The sequence below is a fragment of the Beta vulgaris genome, chromosome 1 (genome assembly GCF_026745355.1).
Source record: "Beta vulgaris subsp. vulgaris cultivar EL10 chromosome 1, EL10.2, whole genome shotgun sequence".
NCBI lineage: Eukaryota > Viridiplantae > Streptophyta > Magnoliopsida > Caryophyllales > Amaranthaceae > Beta > Beta vulgaris.
Window position 1 is genome coordinate 59839406 of NC_079202.1, and position 18954 is coordinate 59858359.

The 18954-nt window shown below is 35.6% G+C and overlaps 1 protein-coding gene and 1 long non-coding RNA gene across 2 annotated transcripts; one reads left to right on the forward strand and one right to left on the reverse strand.

Moving 5' to 3' along the window:
• Window positions 1–96: 96 nt before the first annotated feature.
• LOC104886995 (C-terminal binding protein AN) lies at window positions 97–17298 on the reverse strand. The gene is made up of 9 exons (XM_010671575.4): window positions 16392–17298; window positions 14512–14729; window positions 6844–7426; window positions 5082–5241; window positions 4853–4983; window positions 3904–4695; window positions 3742–3789; window positions 3128–3241; window positions 97–450 (listed from the first exon to the last, which is right to left on the reverse strand). The coding sequence occupies exons 1-9, from the start codon at window positions 17067–17069 to the stop codon at window positions 379–381; spliced, it is 2796 nt and encodes a 931-aa protein (XP_010669877.2). The 5' UTR covers window positions 17070–17298; the 3' UTR covers window positions 97–378.
• LOC130591714 (uncharacterized) lies at window positions 9805–11501 on the forward strand. Its single transcript, XR_008969754.1, has 2 exons — window positions 9805–10136; window positions 10954–11501. It is a non-coding gene; the product is annotated as an uncharacterized LOC130591714 (long non-coding RNA).
• Window positions 17299–18954: the final 1656 nt, after the last annotated feature.

Sequence of the window (18954 nt, forward strand, 5' to 3'; positions counted from 1 at the left end):
ATGACCATTGACTTATGCAATTAAACATCTTACATAATCTCAGCGCCTCTCACAAATTGACTGATAAATTACAGCTCTCTGCATAAACAATAAACATGATAAGAATATGGAAGTTACATTTCTGGTCTTTTCCATAATCAAAAATTGGATCAACTCTCAATCTTGGCATTTCGTCGCCAAATAGAGTGAATGTGAATGCTCAACATAAACTCAAATGATTCTCCAAGAGACAAATAATGAAACAAATACTAACTGAACAACAACACACTAAATGCTGATGGGGGTAAATCATACTGAAAGATATACAAGCCATGATAAACTGTAAGCAACCTAAGATATGAGATGTAGGACCAACCAACAGTCCTCAAACTCTGCAACCTAATAAAGCCAACGTAAAACTCCATCTTCTCCTAAGGAGGCCAGAACTTCAATTCGTACGTCAAGAACAGCCTGCAAAACAAAAGAATGAAAATGAAACCGGTTAAATTTTAAACTAAAAGTAACAATCTATGGGTTGGACCTTCTAAAATATACAAGATATTTCTATAACACGGTTACACTGCCAAAATCTTTAAATCTTCCTAGCCGTGAGGTGTAGCCCAGTGGCATACCCTCATATTTCGTGGTCTTCACCTGGGATTAACATTCGCTCCCTTACCCCTCCAGAAATAGGAGGTGAAGATACCTTGCATTTAAATTAAAAAACTTAAGTCTTCCTGTTTGCCATGCACTAGTATACATCAGTTCTGTTTAAAGCATTGCTTAAACTTTAAACTTGGATCCTTCACCCCCCCCCCCCCCCTTCCTCTTCCCCCCAGCCTTTGCTCCACCAACAGTGTACCCATGCCAGACACGGAGATGAGTGTGAGCCGTCAAAAAAAAGAAGAATAAACTTAAGGAATATTAGACGTATCCATTTCAAGACACTGTACCAAAGTCTGACACCTTTGGCAAGTCCGAGTAGCATAGGAGGGGAAGGATAGCAAAATACTGCACAAAGAGATTCTTTGTACACTTATCACATTGTACAAGAAGAAAATCCACAGGATGTAGCCTCCTCAATAGCACAGCACAATGCATTTAGCTTGATTTGCATGGCACATCTCTAGCAGCTAACTGAGACAAACGGCATATCACTTGCAAAAAGAACAAGTATGAGCTGCAACTATCTTTGCTCATACTAACATGAACTTCTTACTCCACTAGTGGGTTAATGATAATATCTCTATTTTATATCTGAAGAGGGATAGGACACCAAAATATATAAATCCCTATCTTACCCCCAACAAATTAAGCAAATTACATCCAATAGAATAAGAGAAAGGAAAAAAGGGGAAAATAAAAAAAATCAGAGGAGAAACGTAGATTATCAAATCAGTAACTTCTCCAATATCAAAACTATATTTTTTTGAAAAATACAAACCCCTTATTTGGTGGGAAAAATCCCACGATTAACTGCCAATATGCAATATGTAGTTAAATGCTCCATGATCTTATTCCTCTCTATTCCATAATTCATTGTAACAACAAAAACCAACAAAACACAGCAAAAAACACTTTGATGTCTTTGGGTAGTAAAGAATATTATATATGTAACACTGACTGTATATAAAGTGTTTGCACTTTGCACCCAGAAATTTCTTGATGAAGTTCTTCATTATTATTATATTATTGTTATTTTGTCAATCAAGTTTTGATTTTTGGGTAGTGAAAATTGATATTTATATACAAGCGTAATGTATATCAATGGTTTGTTTACATTTTTTTGGTAAAATTTTCGGCAAGACGTATACAGGACCGAGGTAATGGGGTTGTGGGCTTGTGGCAGTTGATTCGTATCATAGTTACAAGGTGCGAGATCACTTCTTCCTTTTCTTCATTCTTCCTATCCTACTGTCCATTATCGAACATCTGATTTTAATTTTCCATTCACTTTCAGTTTGCTTGGTATGGTAGACTAATACTACAACGGAGACGACGATTCTTGATGTGGCGGTAATGGTTCTAGGTAAAGAGAAAGATGGCAAGTATGGGTGATGGGTTCAGTTCCGGTAGAGAGATAGGGTGGTTGAAGGTGGTTGGGGTAGTGTGTATGGTGTTGATGAGATAGAGGTAGAAAATTAAGAGAGAAAGAAATGGTGTCTACTTTGTTCTAAAAATGGAGAAGGAAGTGAATGGGGTTTAGGTTCAATGAAGAGAGAGCGAGGGTAGGAGGGGGGTCAAACGTAATAGTAAGAGAGAGAGGAGTGGGTGTTTAACTCTCTACTAATATAGTTTTAATCATACATTTGATTCACAAAAGTATCACGTTCTTATATCATCTCCTGTATATTGATATTGAATCATGTTTTCATTTTACCAACACACTGTACACCTAAACAAAAATATAAATACCATATCCGATCGAATTATAATCATACACTGCGATACACAAAACTAATAGTGTTATTGATTTACAAACTAATACTTTAGTGTTGATAGTTAATTTACATTATAATCCCAATTTAAATTATTTTTTTATACCAAATTATAGATCATCATTTTGTTAATTTGAGTCATAGGAGTTTTAGAGAAGTGCCAAATTTGTAGTTCATGAATTCTTATTAGCGAGACTATTCTATTTCAAGTTTGAGATTATACACAAGAAACTATGCACGCAATGTGTACTAATACCACCAGGGACCTTTAAAAAAAAAAAGTACTAGGATGATTATTATTATAGTTAGGGAATCCTTGAGCAAAATCCCCCCCCCCCCGATTTTTAATCATAAGATAATTGCTGAAAAGATCAAGCAAATTGATGGTCAGACCGCAGCAAGGCCGTTACTTTCTAAAGATGTGTTGACCCAAAACCATGAGTAAGAGTTACAACTGTAGGTTATGGTTAATATCAGAGCAAATGACCATAAACTCAGTACATTCTATACTTTGTCATAAGATAACCAGTAGTGAAGCGCAGGTAGCATTTAGTGACAGAACCTTGCAATTTGAAAAGCATTGTCTCTACAAGTTTTAGAACTGACACTAGAGTTCTAAAATTTGTCAGAATACATCCGATAGGAAAGTAAATACATATAAAATTATATGAAACCTAGTATGTGACATTATACGACGTAAGAAATGTTACCTGTGTGTTTCTACAATTAACCAACCTACACTTCTCCAAGGGACCTTCTAGTGACCAGCTCTCCCATACATCAAAACTGTGGCTGGCAAATACAAATTCCATCCTTCTGTTTATCTGCAAAATTAAAAAGAACTCTGAGCTATAACTTACAAACATGAGCAATGAAACTTAACCATAATACTGACTACACGCATTATGAAACACCCAAATCCTGATCATCAAGGGAGAAAACATTGAAATAGATTGTATTAGATTGATGAAATCTGAAAGTGAAAATAGGTAATACCGTAATATTGAGCAATTAAATCAGAGGTTGAGGGACCAACCAGAGCAACAAAAAATAATGGAAAAAGAACACTAAGTAACATGTAAGCCTAGCAAATAGCAAGAACTACAACTTAAAAATCAGTACTATAATGCGACATATCTAGTGCCAAGAACCTATTACAGAAGAATAGATCCACAAAACAGTAATACGTTCACAAATTATCAAAAAGTTCGTTTTACTGACAATTATTGAACTTCTTACAATACTTCTGCAATGCTAATAAATAAAATTACACATTCAAAAATGTAACACTTGATGACGGAACCAAAATATCTCAAAAAGATACCTGCAACAATTTCCCACCAGCTGCAAGAGATCGTAATCCAATTGTATCCTATAAAATACAACATATAATTACATCAGACAAAAAGGGGGAAAATTAGAATCTTTTCAGAATCAACCAAACAAACCATATACAGCACACAATAAAATGCACATCTCAACTGACCTTGCTTCCAAAAACAACAAGGAACTGAGTTGCAGGATCTCTATGGGTTGCAGTATGCAGGGTGTCTAGGAACCAACCACCCCCCTTTACCCTTTGTCTTGAGACATGCAGCATATCGCGGTCCCTTGCATGTAACGTTATAACACAACCGTCTTTAAGTAGCTCCCCGGAGTTCCTATTAGTGCGCTTGCCTGATTTCTGTAACATGTCTGATGATGATGCTTGAACCAATTCTATCGGTGTTTTTCTACTTCTAGCGTCTTCAGGTGAAGCATCACGAGAACCAGAACTCCGCACCTGCTCGGTACCACTCATAGCAGTATCATCTTCCAGTGGTGAAGTACTCTCTTTCTCTAAGATATCCTCAGGTTTCAGTTGGGACTTTTGGCGAGCATGTCTTTTTCTAGCCTTTTTACTGGATCTACTATGCTTTGTTTCAGATCGAGCAGAGTTATTTGCCGACACAGCTGAAACCTGATGCTGGCTAGGAGAGTCTAATTCTATAGGCGATTTCCTTAAAGAACTCTCTGGGATCATTGAGTTATCCACTTCCAGATATTCAAGAGCTGGACTTTGTGACACCCTTTCTCTGTCTTGTTTATCAGACTGCTCATTTTCATAGGTTATTTCACTTTCCTCACCCTCATCATCAGAGACAGCGCTACTTGGAACAACTCCATCGAGGAAGTAAGTTTGCAATATAGAAATTGCCTTTTCTCTTATCTCCATCCATACTTCTTCACTGTAATCTGCACTTCGTGGAAGTACCAACACATTAGGCATCTCCCTTACCTGAAACAGCATCACAAACCAACTAGATAAGAGGAAAAGCATAACTGATCATTTCAAACAAAAAATAAATGCACTATCCCAAAACTCAAACATCATCAGGACCAAATAAAAAAGAGGAAAAGCACATTTTTATTTTTTTCTGAAAGAGTGAGCATACCCATGCTTCCATCCATTGAGGCCCTTCAGCACCATCCAGAGCACAGCCAGCAAGAGTCCCATCAATTAATAGCTGCTTCACAGCACAATCATCCAAAAGCTGACTGCTTCCAGTGTTCACTAAATATGCACCTGCAAGAAGTATAGATAAGTATCTAAATCAAAAAAAAGAAATGTGAAAGAAAATTGATTGAACATATTTACTAATAGCATGCAAAATTTTAAATTACCAGGTTTGATATGCTGCAAACATTCTGCATTGATGATCTGGACAGTCTCATCTGTTAACGCACAGTGGAGAGAGATCACATCACTTGCAGCCATCAAATCATTAAGTGTCTCCATTCTCCTGGCAGCAGGTGGGAATATTATCGACCTGCTTACTTGTCCCTGGCAAAAAAATATATATCACGAGTTGTTCAGAAGAGAAATTTTTCCCAATGATCTTCCAGCCACTAAGCGAGAAACCAGATGCAATCCCGCACATAGATCCAGGATTACTCATTGTCATTTGGCAAAAGAATGTAGCAGGAGAAATTATCAACGAGTATGACACCCGTCAAACACTAAGCAAATTTGAAAGCATACTTCTCACATGATGTAAGAGAAAATTGAAATGTATATACACAGCACCCTCATTCTTACACTCAATTTACCCTTTTTTTAGAGGGGAGGTATAGATTGAGATTGACAAACTAAAAAACAAAATAATTGTGAAACAAAAAGGAGGCCCTATAAGAAACTGAATTATTCTCCCTCGTGTCAAAATGATAAGTAGAGCCCTATACTTAACCTGGATCTCAAAATTTGGCACTTGATACAACACAACTCATACTTGACTCCCCAAGAATATCATTTAGGGGTGAAAGTTATTCGGATAAAATCCAATATCCAATACAATCCAATCCGAATTAGTAATTCGGATTGAATTCGAACTGTGTTCGGATTGAAATTTTTTGAAAAATTGGATTTTTCGAATCGGATTGGATTGAGGGTAAATGGATTCAAAAATCCAATATAACCAAATAGTAATATGCCTTGTATTATGTATCTGGATTGGATTTAGGTGATTAATTGGATTTTTTTATAAAAAAAGCCTAGTCCATACCCCATTAGACGTAGCACTTCAACCCTTCTCCTAAAACCCTAACCGCACTTAATTCCTCATTTCCTAAATCTACTAGGCTGCTCTTGTGCTTGATTTATTTCATCGAAAAACTAAGTTTTAAAAAATTGAATTTTCGGATCAGATCCAATCTAGAGTATGAAAATTCGAATTGGATTCAAACTCTAATTGGTTTGGATTCGGACTGGAAAATTAAAATTCAAATTTTGTTGGGATCAGATTGGATTAGGCCCTAGTCCAAACTGTACACCGAACTTTCACCCCTAATATCATTCCCATGCAATAAGTATGCAAGCCAGAGAGTTATGTTTCTATCACAAAAGTGAATGTAGTTGTCCTCTATGCATTTCTAATTTCTATAACCAAATGTTACTAAAGTAGAAATATCCAAATGAATTGATACTTCAAGGTTGGATTTTCTTTTGAGGGAATCGTGGTCAATTTACAAAGAACTGAGCATCATTCACTCTCTAAATTAGCTAAATCCAAAACTAAAACAATCAAAATCGTCGTTCATCCTCAATAACCAGCCTTTCATAAAAAAACATGAATCAATTTACACACAATTAACCTCAGGCTTCACACATTCTAGCAAATCAATTCAATGATTCATACAAGCCAGACATATTAACTCAAACATCCAACCAAAGTAACTCAATAACCACACTCCACTATTTTCTTTTCTGCAAAAAAACATTCATCAATCACACACATTTCACCAACAGCATATCCAAATGCACCACACACCAATCCACACACAAATTATTCGATCTCTAAAACAAACTTATATCATCTGTAAGACTGTAACAACCATTCATCAACTGAATAACAAATCAATCTTAAAATCTCAGCTTAAAACAATTTACCTGAGAAACATCAAAATAAAGCACATTCATCTTAAACGACAAACTTCTAGTAGCCAAAGACCTAGCAGAAGCAGATCTTCCAACAATCCCAAGAACTAACCCTCGACACCTCCTCATCCCCCGACAAAGCGGTTGCACAGAACCCAACCAACCAGACGAAGACAAAGAATGTCGCGACAACAAATGTGTCCGTCGTAGGAGACCAAGTACAAGAGCCATAACAGTGTCAGCAATCTCCTCAGACCTAGAAACATCGACATGTACAAGCCGTAAACCTAGATCGGCGGCTAAAGCAGAATCCACGGCTCGGTCGGATGAGCCGAGACAAAGAACAAGCTGCCATGGTCTAAGCCGACGTTGAGCGGCGCGTGGAAGGAAAGCCAATGAGTGAAGAAGAACAGCGGCGGCTGACTCGATTTTACCATCGGCTAAACGGCTTAAGCCGACATGTTCAATGATAGCTACGCCGGCGAGAGATTCTTCTTCTAGAGAGTTGTCTTCGATGCAATTTAGGGTTACGATTAAGGGGATTTGTGGTGTGGGTTTGTGATGGGCTGTTGATTTGGGCCCTTTGTTGGTGGTGGTTGTGATTGACATTTTTTTGGGGGAAGTTTTTTCAAAGGTTCATTTTTTTTTTTTTTGGGTGTGATTTCTGGAACTGAAATTGAATTTGGTTGTTGAATTTGGGGGGTTTTTTTGTTGTTGATGTGAATTTGAAGGTGAAGAAATGAGAGTGATGTAATGTGGTGAACTGTGGAAGAAGACGAGATAAAGAGAGAGAGAGGAATCCGAGTGAAGTAACTACAAATTGGTTGTCGGAATCCTGTGTTCCATGATTCTCATAATCTCATTTCTTGTTTTTTTTTTGCTGGTGATTCAAATTATAAGAACGAAGTGTGAAATTGAAGGCACGTTCAGTCTTATTTTTGTTTTTCCTCCCACCTTTTGTTTGAAAAAAAAAAAAGGATGAAAGATTGAGGGGTTGTTTGGCGATATGTTTGTTGGCGGTTGGCTGATTTAGTTAGCTTGTGTGACTGAGTGGGTGTATTTATTGTATGTATTAGTTTTTTAAGTTGGTTGTTTAAATCAATTGTTTGTAAAAGTGTTTGGTAAGATTAGTTGTGGTTATTGGTGGTTTATTAGAGAGTTTGTGGGTCAGCAAGTCAAAGCGAAAGTCGTTCCCTCCTCTCTCTCTCTTCTCTCTCAAACACTAGCCTCTCTTACCCCTTCTTCATCGGCTAGGGGTTGCCACGAATGATTTTATTGATGGTAAGCCTCTTTTCCACTTTTATTTTCAATTTTTAGTTCATCTTTTTTATTTTGTTTAATAAATTAGTCTCTTTTTATGAGATTTTTTCGAATCTATTATAGGAATTTTAGTCTATGTTGTGGAGATTTCTTTCTCTATGAGAGTTTTGAGTATGGGTTTTTTTTTTGTCTTTAGGTATGAGAAAATGTTCTCATTGGTTGAAGTTCGAGACTCAACATGAAGGTATTGGCATCTTGGATGTAGTAAACATGGCTCGATCAATAATGTTCTTCTCAAACTATTTTCGAACGATATACTTCTTCATCAATAGCTGCTGGATTCAACAAATACAGAGGGGGCTGCGTTGTATTACTCGATCTGGCTCATTGTAGTTTCTTCGAAGACGAATCTAACTTAACATTCTCTGATTGTATTTTGCTTTTTTTTACTATCTATTTTAGATGTCGTTTGGCCTTCAATTAATGAAATTTCTCTTTCTAAAAAAAGCCAAAAGCCAATCTAAGAAGATGTTGCAAACTACTTTAGTCAAAAAGCGAATAACAAAACACTTTTTTTGACTATTTAACCAAATTAAAAAGCCAAAAGTCCATAAAAATGCCATTTACCAAACATGGCTTTTACAAAGTTTCATGAGTATATAAGCGAAAATCTTCAAAGAATAGTGAAATTATCAACATTGTTTCACTGCAAACGATATCAGCCTAACAAGGTTATGAAAAACATTGTTCTCATCCCTTTTAACTTATGTAAAGGAAACCGAAACAAAATGCGAACATGAAAATAACACATGATCAAGAATGGCGTTCAAATTGGAAGAGAAAGTAGCTGCTTTAAACAATTGGGAAATTACACTTAAAGAGTCTAACTCCAAGGTTATATTGCTCATACCGATGGTGCTTTGCCAATCTTGTTGTCATATGGAAGTTTAACATTCCTTTACTTTAGGGGATACCAAGCCCTCCCATTTTTGTGCAAAGAAGAATTTATCCATATAAGATGTTTTCTCACAAAAAAACATTTTATATAAGTTAATTTCCATTATTCTTTTGAGATTGCAATTAAGTTATTTTTCTAAAGAGTTCATTGATAGTGAGTATTTGATTATACGAAATCAATAATATCTGTAGTTGTAAATTACACAAATGAAAAAGTAATTATTGCAAATCAATGTTATAGGAATGGGTAACGGGTAACGATCATATATGTGACAATATCACAACTTGCAACTAATCAAGTTTGTTGAAATATCCATAAAGGTCTATTGTTTCTAACATGTAAACAACCAATAGTCTAATAGGATAGATGACAATCACACCTCATGATTTAAATGGCCAACTTAAAAAGAAGAAAAAATTCATCAATTTGATATTTTTCTAAGGGTGTTACTTCTCATAATATACTATTTCTATCTTATTATTTCTTCACATGATTTCACTAAAAAAAAAATCATATTTATAAATACAACGAGAATTTCATTCATTGCAACAGAGCTATGTTAAATTTGAGTTTTGTTATAATTGCTTTTTTTTTAACTAAACAAAAGTTGATTTTCTTAATTATTCTTCACTATTATTTTTCCTTCTTATAATAAGTGACTTTTACCGATTAAAACCACAGTTCGTCTTGCAAGAGACCGCCTAATTATAAGTTATAATTAGGCAGGCCCAGGCCCAATACCATTTACCCATAGCAGTCCATTAGCTCACAATCCATAAACCCAACCAAAAACAAAAATAAATGAAACTGTAAACGCCATTGATGCGTTTCAGAACCTCAAACTGCAAGCTCTCTCTTCATTTCAGCTTGGTTTTTGCCCAAAAATCGCTCATAAACACTCGAAAACTCACCAAATTTCATTCTCTTTGTTGTTTGTTGAAGAACACCCAAATTTCAGCTGGGTTTTTGCCCAAAAATCGCCCAAAAAACGCTCAAAAACGCTCCAAATTTCAGAGAAATTTAAATCTCTTTGTTGTTTGTCGAAGAACCCCCAAAATTCAGTTGGATAATTGTTTCGAAAAGTTTAGTAAGCAATTTCGAGTTGATTTTTGATTTAAATTCAGTTTGTAGCTTAGATTCTTCAATAATTTGCATATGTGTGTTAAATTTGAGCAAACTTAGGGTTTTGTTTGGTGGAAAATCACTATAGAGTAAAATTTGAACTTAAATTCAGCTTAATTTGGTGGAAAATCAGCTTAATTTCAGTTTGTATCTTAGATTCTTCAATCTCTCAAATTATCTTTCTTGTTTGTTTATTTCCATCAATGTGTAACTTAATTGTTGTGGAAATACAGTAGATGATGTAATTGGGGAGTGGAAAATTGCAAATGTTCATATGAATTGCTTACTGGAGCATTTGACATATAATTGTTGAGTAACAAGTGTGCTATTGCAAAACATCAGAATTATTGCACTTCATACTGTATCTTAATGGCAAGAACAACATTCTCAAACTTCATGTTGCCCACAACTGACTAGTTTGTGCACTACTTGACAATTAAAATGCACATGGGAGCTGAATTAGTTATTCTAGATTGCATATTACTATTCAGTTATTAATAACCACTTTAAGTCATTTAGTAACCAGTTTAGGTTGATTTGTGATAAGTTTAATTCCATCACTTTGCATATTATTATTCTAGATTCGAAGTTCCTATTTTGTTTTCTAAGTATCATTGTTTTATGTTCAAACAATTTAAAGTATACTAAAGGAAAGAAATCAATTGAATTAGCTAGTATTAGTGTATTTGTAACTACTTTAATTCATTTAGTAACCAGTTTAGGTTGATTGGTGATTAGTTTAATTTAATTATTCCATATTCCTAATTTTGTTTTTACTGCAGACATGGCCTCGTTTGACTTGGGTATACTTGGGCTCAACGACATACCCCTACAGCCACCACAACAGACACAAGCAGCTGACCCTAATCTAGCGTATTACAGGAGATCAAAAAGACGTCAAGACATTGCATTCCCTGTAGTTCTGGAAAAAAAATCTCCAACGAAGAAGAAACCATCTCCAACAAAGAAAAACCGTCTCCAACGAAGCAAAACCCCTTTGTGAAGGAATGAAGACTAGTAACAAGATCGTCTCCAAAAAAAGTAGTTTGAACCGTTTTGTGACAATTACTTAGTTTGCATGCTTATGCGATGATTACTTAGTTATTACCAAAAAGGACAATTACATCAAATTAGTTATTTTGCTGAATGTGTAATCAAGTGTTTCTGTTTTGATACTCAAGTGTCTGTTAATCAGTAAGTCAGGTTATAATTCCAACTTATGTTAATGTGTAAGTTCGTTGTATTTTATTAAGTGACTGTTATATGTCAACTAGAGACCATGATATGTCAATTAGTGACTACTAATATTAATCAGTAAGTTGTACTTTAATCCATTTAATGTCCATTGAATGCTTGTTTAAATTAGTCACCTATTTTTCATTTGCTGAATACTTTAATTTTTACAATTATATTAGACCTCATTATTGAAAAAATAAATAAATGAGTAAAATAAGTACTTTAAGTCATCAAAAGACTAATTTAACTCCATTTAGGGCTAATTTAAATTTGACTCCAATAAAATAGGTACTTCAATAAGAGACCATGATATGCCAATTGGTGACTAGTTTAATCCCTTATGGGACTACTATAAAAAATTACAAAACAGAAGGCTAATTTTAATTCATTTGGTACCCAATTTAAACTAATTGGTGACCACTTTACTATATTTACAGAACATTTAAGAAATGGAAAGAAAAAATATATTTCATTTACCATAATCACTAACAAAAATGTCAATCTGATTACATATGTGGGTTCTCGATGTCAAAAAATTAATAAGTGACCCACAAAAACCATTCTGTCACCAACATAAATCATTTTGTGACCACTATAATCTTCCAAGAAACTACAACAATCTAGCAGGAGAGTGTAAGAACCAAACTCCTTTGGTGCATTAGAAACAACAACAGCTTCACCGCCTCGACTTTTCTCAAGCCCTAATTTGGGCCTCACACTTCTTCCCTTGGGTTTGCAATGAAGAGGATCAAAACAGTGACAGTAGAAGCGCTTGATGTAGTGGGATCTATGGAATCAGATGGTAAATCAGCGACATCAAGGTTAGCAAACAAAGCCTCAACAGCACCGAGATCACGCTTATAGCCATTCTCCACAATCTTTCTGATCCCCGATCGACCTTTCCGACCGAATGTTGCCACTCTAGCCTCGTAAGCTCGTGATTGTGACAGAAACATCCGAATTAAATTCATCACCTTGTGCAACCTCCAACAAAAATTGTTGAAACCTTGAAGTAATAGCACTTAAAGCAGTAGACTTATTAGCATCCTCCAATAAAAATTGTTCAAAACCTTCATACATTGATTCCATCTACAAAAAAGCACAAAATACACATAAAAGGCAAAAATAAGAAACAATGCAATAGAATTAAACACAAAACGGCACTAAATATTGATAGGAATAAAATGAGTTGAAAAAAAGACCAAAGAATGAATTCAATAACTCAGAATTGAACAAAGCAACAATTACAAGAATCAAAGCATCAAAAAAAAAAAGAAAAAAAACGCACAAAGAATTGAAATTGCAATTGATAGATTTGAGCCAAAAAAACAAGAACCTTACAACTGCAATTGATGTTCAAAAACCAAGTAGCTTATTTCTTCAAATTTCTGGACTGCTAAATAACAAAGTCACTTAATAAATTGCGAAATAGATGGAGGAAGATTCAAGATCTGTTATGTGTTGATGTGCGTTGAAGAAATTGCAGTGATGATTGTAGAATTTGCAAAAAAAAATTGCATCAATGATTGAAAGAGAAAGCACCGAAATTGAGAGAGAAATGAGGGAGAGAGGTGAGCGTGATAAATGGAGCTACTGATTTAATGAGCTAATTTGGGCTATAAATATGCTGATGTAGCAAATTATTGGAGCAGACGAGCAATGATGGGTATCTATTTCGGGTGGGATTTATCCATTTAGTTGGGCCTGGGCTGGTCTAATTTTAACTTATAATTAGACCAGTCTTTCCTTTTTTTTTTTTTTTTTTGAAAGAATAGACCAGTCTTTTCTAATAATTAGTGTTAAAACCAACTTTTATAATTTAAAAATGATATATACCAATTAGAATAATTTCTTATCAATATTAGATATTTTTAGCCAACATAAACTGATTTTCACTAAATTGTTATTTTTAGATAACAGGGCGTTAGCCATACCCAAAACTATCCAATGCCAATTTTCCCACAATTAAGGTGGCCAATGGCCATACTTGCCAACCACAATAACAAGTTCACAAGTCACTAATTCACAAGTTACAAGTCATAAATTCATAACCATCATCAACAACTACAAATTTATATCAACATCAGATAAGGACCGCAAAACGAACAAAGAATCATGAATGGACATCCCATACAGCATAATGAGTTCTGACCTGTATCAACCTCACATTTTCTAGGAAACTCACAACGCAATTAACCGCAAATCATAAAAGTTATCTACTACTTTTTGACCAAGATACTCGGGGACATTCTTTCTATGTGTAATGCATTTTCTTCTGTTTTTTTTTTCTCATGTTAAAAGGGATGGAAATACTGTTGCCCATAACCTTGCTAGAGTTGTGTCTTTTAGTGTTGAACAATGTTAGGAGCATCACTGTCCTAGTACTATAACACCTTATGTACTTATGGACACTTTGTCCCTTTAATTAATGCACTTCTCTTTCCCCTCAAAAAAAACAAAAAAATGAAGTACAATAAAAACGAGTCAAAGGAAACACATCCAAGGCTAAATATACTCATGAAATATGATCTTATGAACTCATCATTTTAACTAACAAGAGGTATCAACAACTTAACCTGATCTCAAGAATTTTGTTCTGTGAAACAGAATATACACTCTTCAACAGACATGCCAAAATTGCTTTTCTATAAAATGAACAAATATATGCAGACAACAAAAAACTTACCCAGACACACAATTTTTACACCACCTACCTCGACACAAAGCTAAAGGCCACACCACTACAGACAACATGCTGCAAACCACCCTAAGGACATCTAAAGCTAATGTGGAATGCAGCTTTCTTAAACTTTCTCACGGATATCACAAGGGATACACCTCTAAATTTCACTCAAACCAATCAGACCTATGTTTCATAGGCTGTCTTGATTGCTTGACATTATTAGCTGTACTGATAACATTTTTGTACAGTTTCTAGCCTCCAACTGAGGAGAAAACACGGTCGTTAGTGTTAAGGGCTTCTAATCCATCATCACGGAATCTCGCAGGGTTGCAATAGATACATTTCGTTGTTTTTCCCACTTTATATTTTGCCCTTTCTTAGATCAAGGGAGCACTCATGTAAAGACTAAAGTTAGAAGAATCTCCGCCTAAGGTTCCTGGTGGTGGTTTGATATGATCGCATAAGTAGTCCAACACCAATACCAAGTCCTAGGCACATACCAAGACCGATTCCAACACCAACCCTTACTCCAGCATTAAACCAAGTCAATTGGCCATCCTCCCCCTCGTAAACCTCTTCTGGGTACCAATTGTGTATCAATTTCCCTTCTGCTTCATAATCATCTTCAGTCTCATTGAGCTGCAATAACCAAAAATTTCATGTTAAGATTTTAGTAAACAAGTGGAAGACATTAGACACATTTTGGTAAAGATAACAAACAAAGGACTCGCAATATGCAAATATATACTTGAGGCCTGAGGGAAGGGAAGAGTGGGCATGCATTTTCCTTTCAGATGTGGAATGGAGGTAGAATTAAACATCAACACAAGACAAAGTGAAGCCCACACCAGACCTCCAACCCAACTTGAGGAAATAGAACAAACTATAATCCCTTACACTTTGTTTGGATAACAATCATGGAGAAAAACGTAGGCAATAGAAGATGACGGAAGATTGGACTTGTATTTTCCTTTCAAATCTTTTAAATAATGGAAGAATTTGGTTTATTAAGATGGGAGATAAGGTAAAAATCTTTCAAACCCTTCTTTTCCCCCATGTTAAATCCTAAGTGAAAATAAATCGCTCCATCCAAGCACAGTATTAGGCGTTAGTGACGGTAATGGTTCTCAATCAATACACTTGCTGGACAGTGGGGGAGTTAGGGCTTAGAGGAACTGGCTTTGTTAGCTCAAGAGGCACAATTAGTCATGTTTCCTGCTACTAATGGTTGACTTTTAAGTTATAAACTTATAACCCCAATACATCGAGGTCTGAAACGTCCATATGTATGAAACCTTACACCCTAGACAACATGAGCCAGGAAACGTCTCTATTCCCCTATTCTGAAGTCCACAAACACATAAACTTTAAAATGTGCAATCAAGTCTACAAGATCAACGTCGGCTGGAAATGTATTAAGATAATATCTGGAGATCAGAAGACTAACGTTCAATTTTATACTACTTAAGAGAAATAGACTCAGTAAACATTTTCCACAAGACAATCTAAAATTCAATATCCAAAAACTCATTTTCTTTCTTTCATCACTCAGGAGCCAAACATGGTCTAAGCAAACAATGTCATTTATGATCCCCTCCATATGTAATGCGACACACTAGATAACCCCGAAAATCCTAAAAACTTAACCTTGTCCAGTTTACCAGTGTACTGTGTAATTAGTCAAGACCATAGATAACATGATGGACCTCAATCATCTGATGATAACTTCTCACAGAACACAAACAATCAGGCCCTTAAAAGATAACTCTCAACATCCACGTACACGATTCCTGCTCATTCAATCTCACAACCAAAACACAAGGTCTTCTCCTCATCACACAACAAACACATCCCAGATGTGAGATGTCTACCTTCTATATCAAGTGGACGAAGTGGCGGTTATATATTGCACATCATCACTCATTGATTAATACCATCTGATAGCAATAACTACATATCTTCCAGCAAACACTTACCTTCAGCTAATTTTTTAACCTATGATGCCAAAATCTAACATACCAAATTACCAATGCATATCCTTCCCATTACATAAAAACACATTCATCATTTTTCTAGAGCTATTAAAACTTCACCTTGTCTTTAAAAAAAAATCAATAATTGTTTGACTTGCACATTTGTCAATGCAATGCAAATTTTATGGAAAATATTCATTGAGACGAATGAAATAAGACTTCACATTGTGTCAAGATTCCAAGTACGAACATCAATAAGGTATATAAATGAAGCATTTTCGAGAGCATCGAGAGCGCCACACAATACTATACTAACAAAAATGTATACCTGCAATTTCCGGTGAATCAAACCATTAGCAACAACAACCTTATGATCTTTCTCAATCTCATCAGAAACCTCAGGAATCGCATCTAAATTGCTATACCTAGGCGATTTCCTCCTAGGACTAACATTAATCATCTTCGTCAAAATCACCGGCGTATCCGACCATCTTCCGGCAACATAAACCTCAATCAACGGCGACGAAATCCCTAATTTCGGCTGAAAAAACGCCGACGAAGAACCTCCGGCGTAAAAATCCATACTCCAATCATTCTCGAACCTTCCAAGGGACCCACACAGAAGCAAATTCTCCTTCTCATATACCTCGAATTCTACGCCTCCAGAGATCTTAACGTTGTCGGTGCTAACATAGGTAACCTCGGAAGAATCTCTGTCAACGCGATCTCTTCTGAGAGTAGACGACGCCGTTTCAGAAGCAGGGACACGAGAGCCATTGATTTCAAGTGAAACTCCGAGTTCTTGGCGATGGTGTTTGAGGGTGAGGTGATCTGGTGTGGCGTCAATTGCGCAAGGTGCAATACGGACGTAAAAAAGACGGATTTCGAACCAAATTGACGGTGGTGATTTAGGGGTTCCTCCATTACTTGATGTGATCAGACGGTGGAGATTTGGTTTTGAGATTGAGATTGATTTGTTTTGTGATTGATGATGATGATGATCCATTGGATGAATGAGGTGTTTTTTTGGGGGAAATTTTAATGGGATTATGTAAAGAAATTAAGGGACATGATTAGGGTTTTGTTGGGAATTAGGATGAATTTGTTGAGGAAAGTAAGGTAGAAAGAAGAGAAGAAGAGGGAAAAGAGGAGAGAGAGAGAGAAAGAGAGGTTGAAAAGGAAGACGAAGGAAGATGGTTGGAGTGAGAGTTCTTTTAGGAATAATAGGACAATGGAGTTGACGATATTATATTTTTTGAAGAAGTTTTGTTTTATTGGAAGGGTTTACTTCTTATTTAATTAATAATTCTAATTACCATAATTTTGAGGTTTTTTTTTGTTTAGGATAAGAAATTATGCAAGTTATTTCAATTTTCGTCGTTTTATAAGACTAGAGGTGATCATATGTCGAGCCGCGGTCAAAAAAATTTGTCATTGGTCGGGCCTGATCAGGCCTAAATTTGGGCCGAATTTTTGTGTCCAAAGCCCGCTATTTCGGTCCTAAATTAGCAAGCTTTTGCGGGTCAAAAAATAGACTAAATAGTGATTTTTGGCTTACCCAAAGCCAAAAAATACGGCGGACCCGACCCGGCCTGTGGGTCGAAAAATTCTGCCCAAAACCCGGCCCAAAAATGGGTCGGAGCCAGAATGATCACCTCTATATCAGACATATCTCTTCATATGGACTTATCTGAAATTAAATTTATTATTTATAGTGCTGATCAAATAAACTCGATTCAATGTCATTGGACTTGGATAGAATTTTGGCCCTGTTTTTGAACTCGGCTCGAATTTTGTTGACTTTGAAATAGGTTTTGGGCAAGTCGTAAATGATTTTTTAGGTCTAAAATTCGACCTGGTTTGAAGATTCAAAATGCCCCTTATTTCTAATCGGTTAGCTTTGGGCATAAAATTTTAATCTGAAAATAGCTGGTTGGGCACAAAGAATAATATAAATGGCTTATTTTGATTAATTAAGAGTTGAATCATAATGCCGTCAAAGAAAAGACAGAGTAAAATCATTAATATTTATTCCATTTAGCATATTCTCATAAAATAATAAATATTAGTTGTTTGCAAAATTAAAATAAGAGAGGAAAAATGAGCCATGTTGGCAATTTGGCATGTTGCGGCGTTTTGTCTGATTCTCAATTAACGTTAGTGACATTTGTGGGATTACAGCGTATTTGCGCGAGGAGAGACGAACACGTACTTAATCGATACAGTACAGTCATGGTACATCGCCATTTTTAATTCATTTCTCCTCAAACTCAGTGCTTCTTGAATCAGGAATCAGATTGTATCTTGACTTTATTCACATCTTCCAAAACCTACTATGCGACAAAAGTGGCTCGCCTAATGTGTTACTACCAAAATATCTTGCACTTCACTTGCCACATCTTTACTTTTGTTGCCGAGAAAATCACACAGGAAATAGGGAAACTCTAACCTATTTGGTTCAAGGTATGAAATAGAAATGAAAACAAATAAAGAAGAGGAATGGTAATAAAGATAGTTTTATTCACTTTTATTAGGTGTTTGGATCAAGCTATAGAATCAAAATCAGGATATGTAATGGTAATCATTACCATCAAATAATATATTTTGTTATTTGAGGGGGAGGGAAGGCCGGAAGGGTGATAAATTGGGTTAGTCCATTACCATCAAGTGATTATAATATATGGATTAGGGATTGAACAAACAAAAAGAAAGGAAATTGGTAATTGATTTCGTTTCTGGGAGCCCCAAAATTACGAATCAAATGTACTTTAAACCCTAAATCCTATTTTTTTTTACTTTAATTTTTTTTTTTGCAAAAGTTACTCTAAAATGTACTTCCTCCGTTTCCTAAAGATCTTCCCATTTACTGTTCCTACAGATACCAAGGAAAA

Coding starts and splice junctions, on each gene's coding strand:
- LOC104886995 (XM_010671575.4), bottom strand. CDS start 17,069: ATGGATCATCATCATCATCAATCACAAAACAAATCAATCTCAATCTCA. Junction 14,730..16,391: donor TGATTCACCGGAAATTGCAG/GTATACATTTTT, acceptor TGGTTATTGCAG/CTCAATGAGACTGAAGATGA. Junction 7,427..14,511: donor ACCAGGAACCTTAGGCGGAG/ATTCTTCTAACT, acceptor GTCAATCACAAC/CACCACCAACAAAGGGCCCA.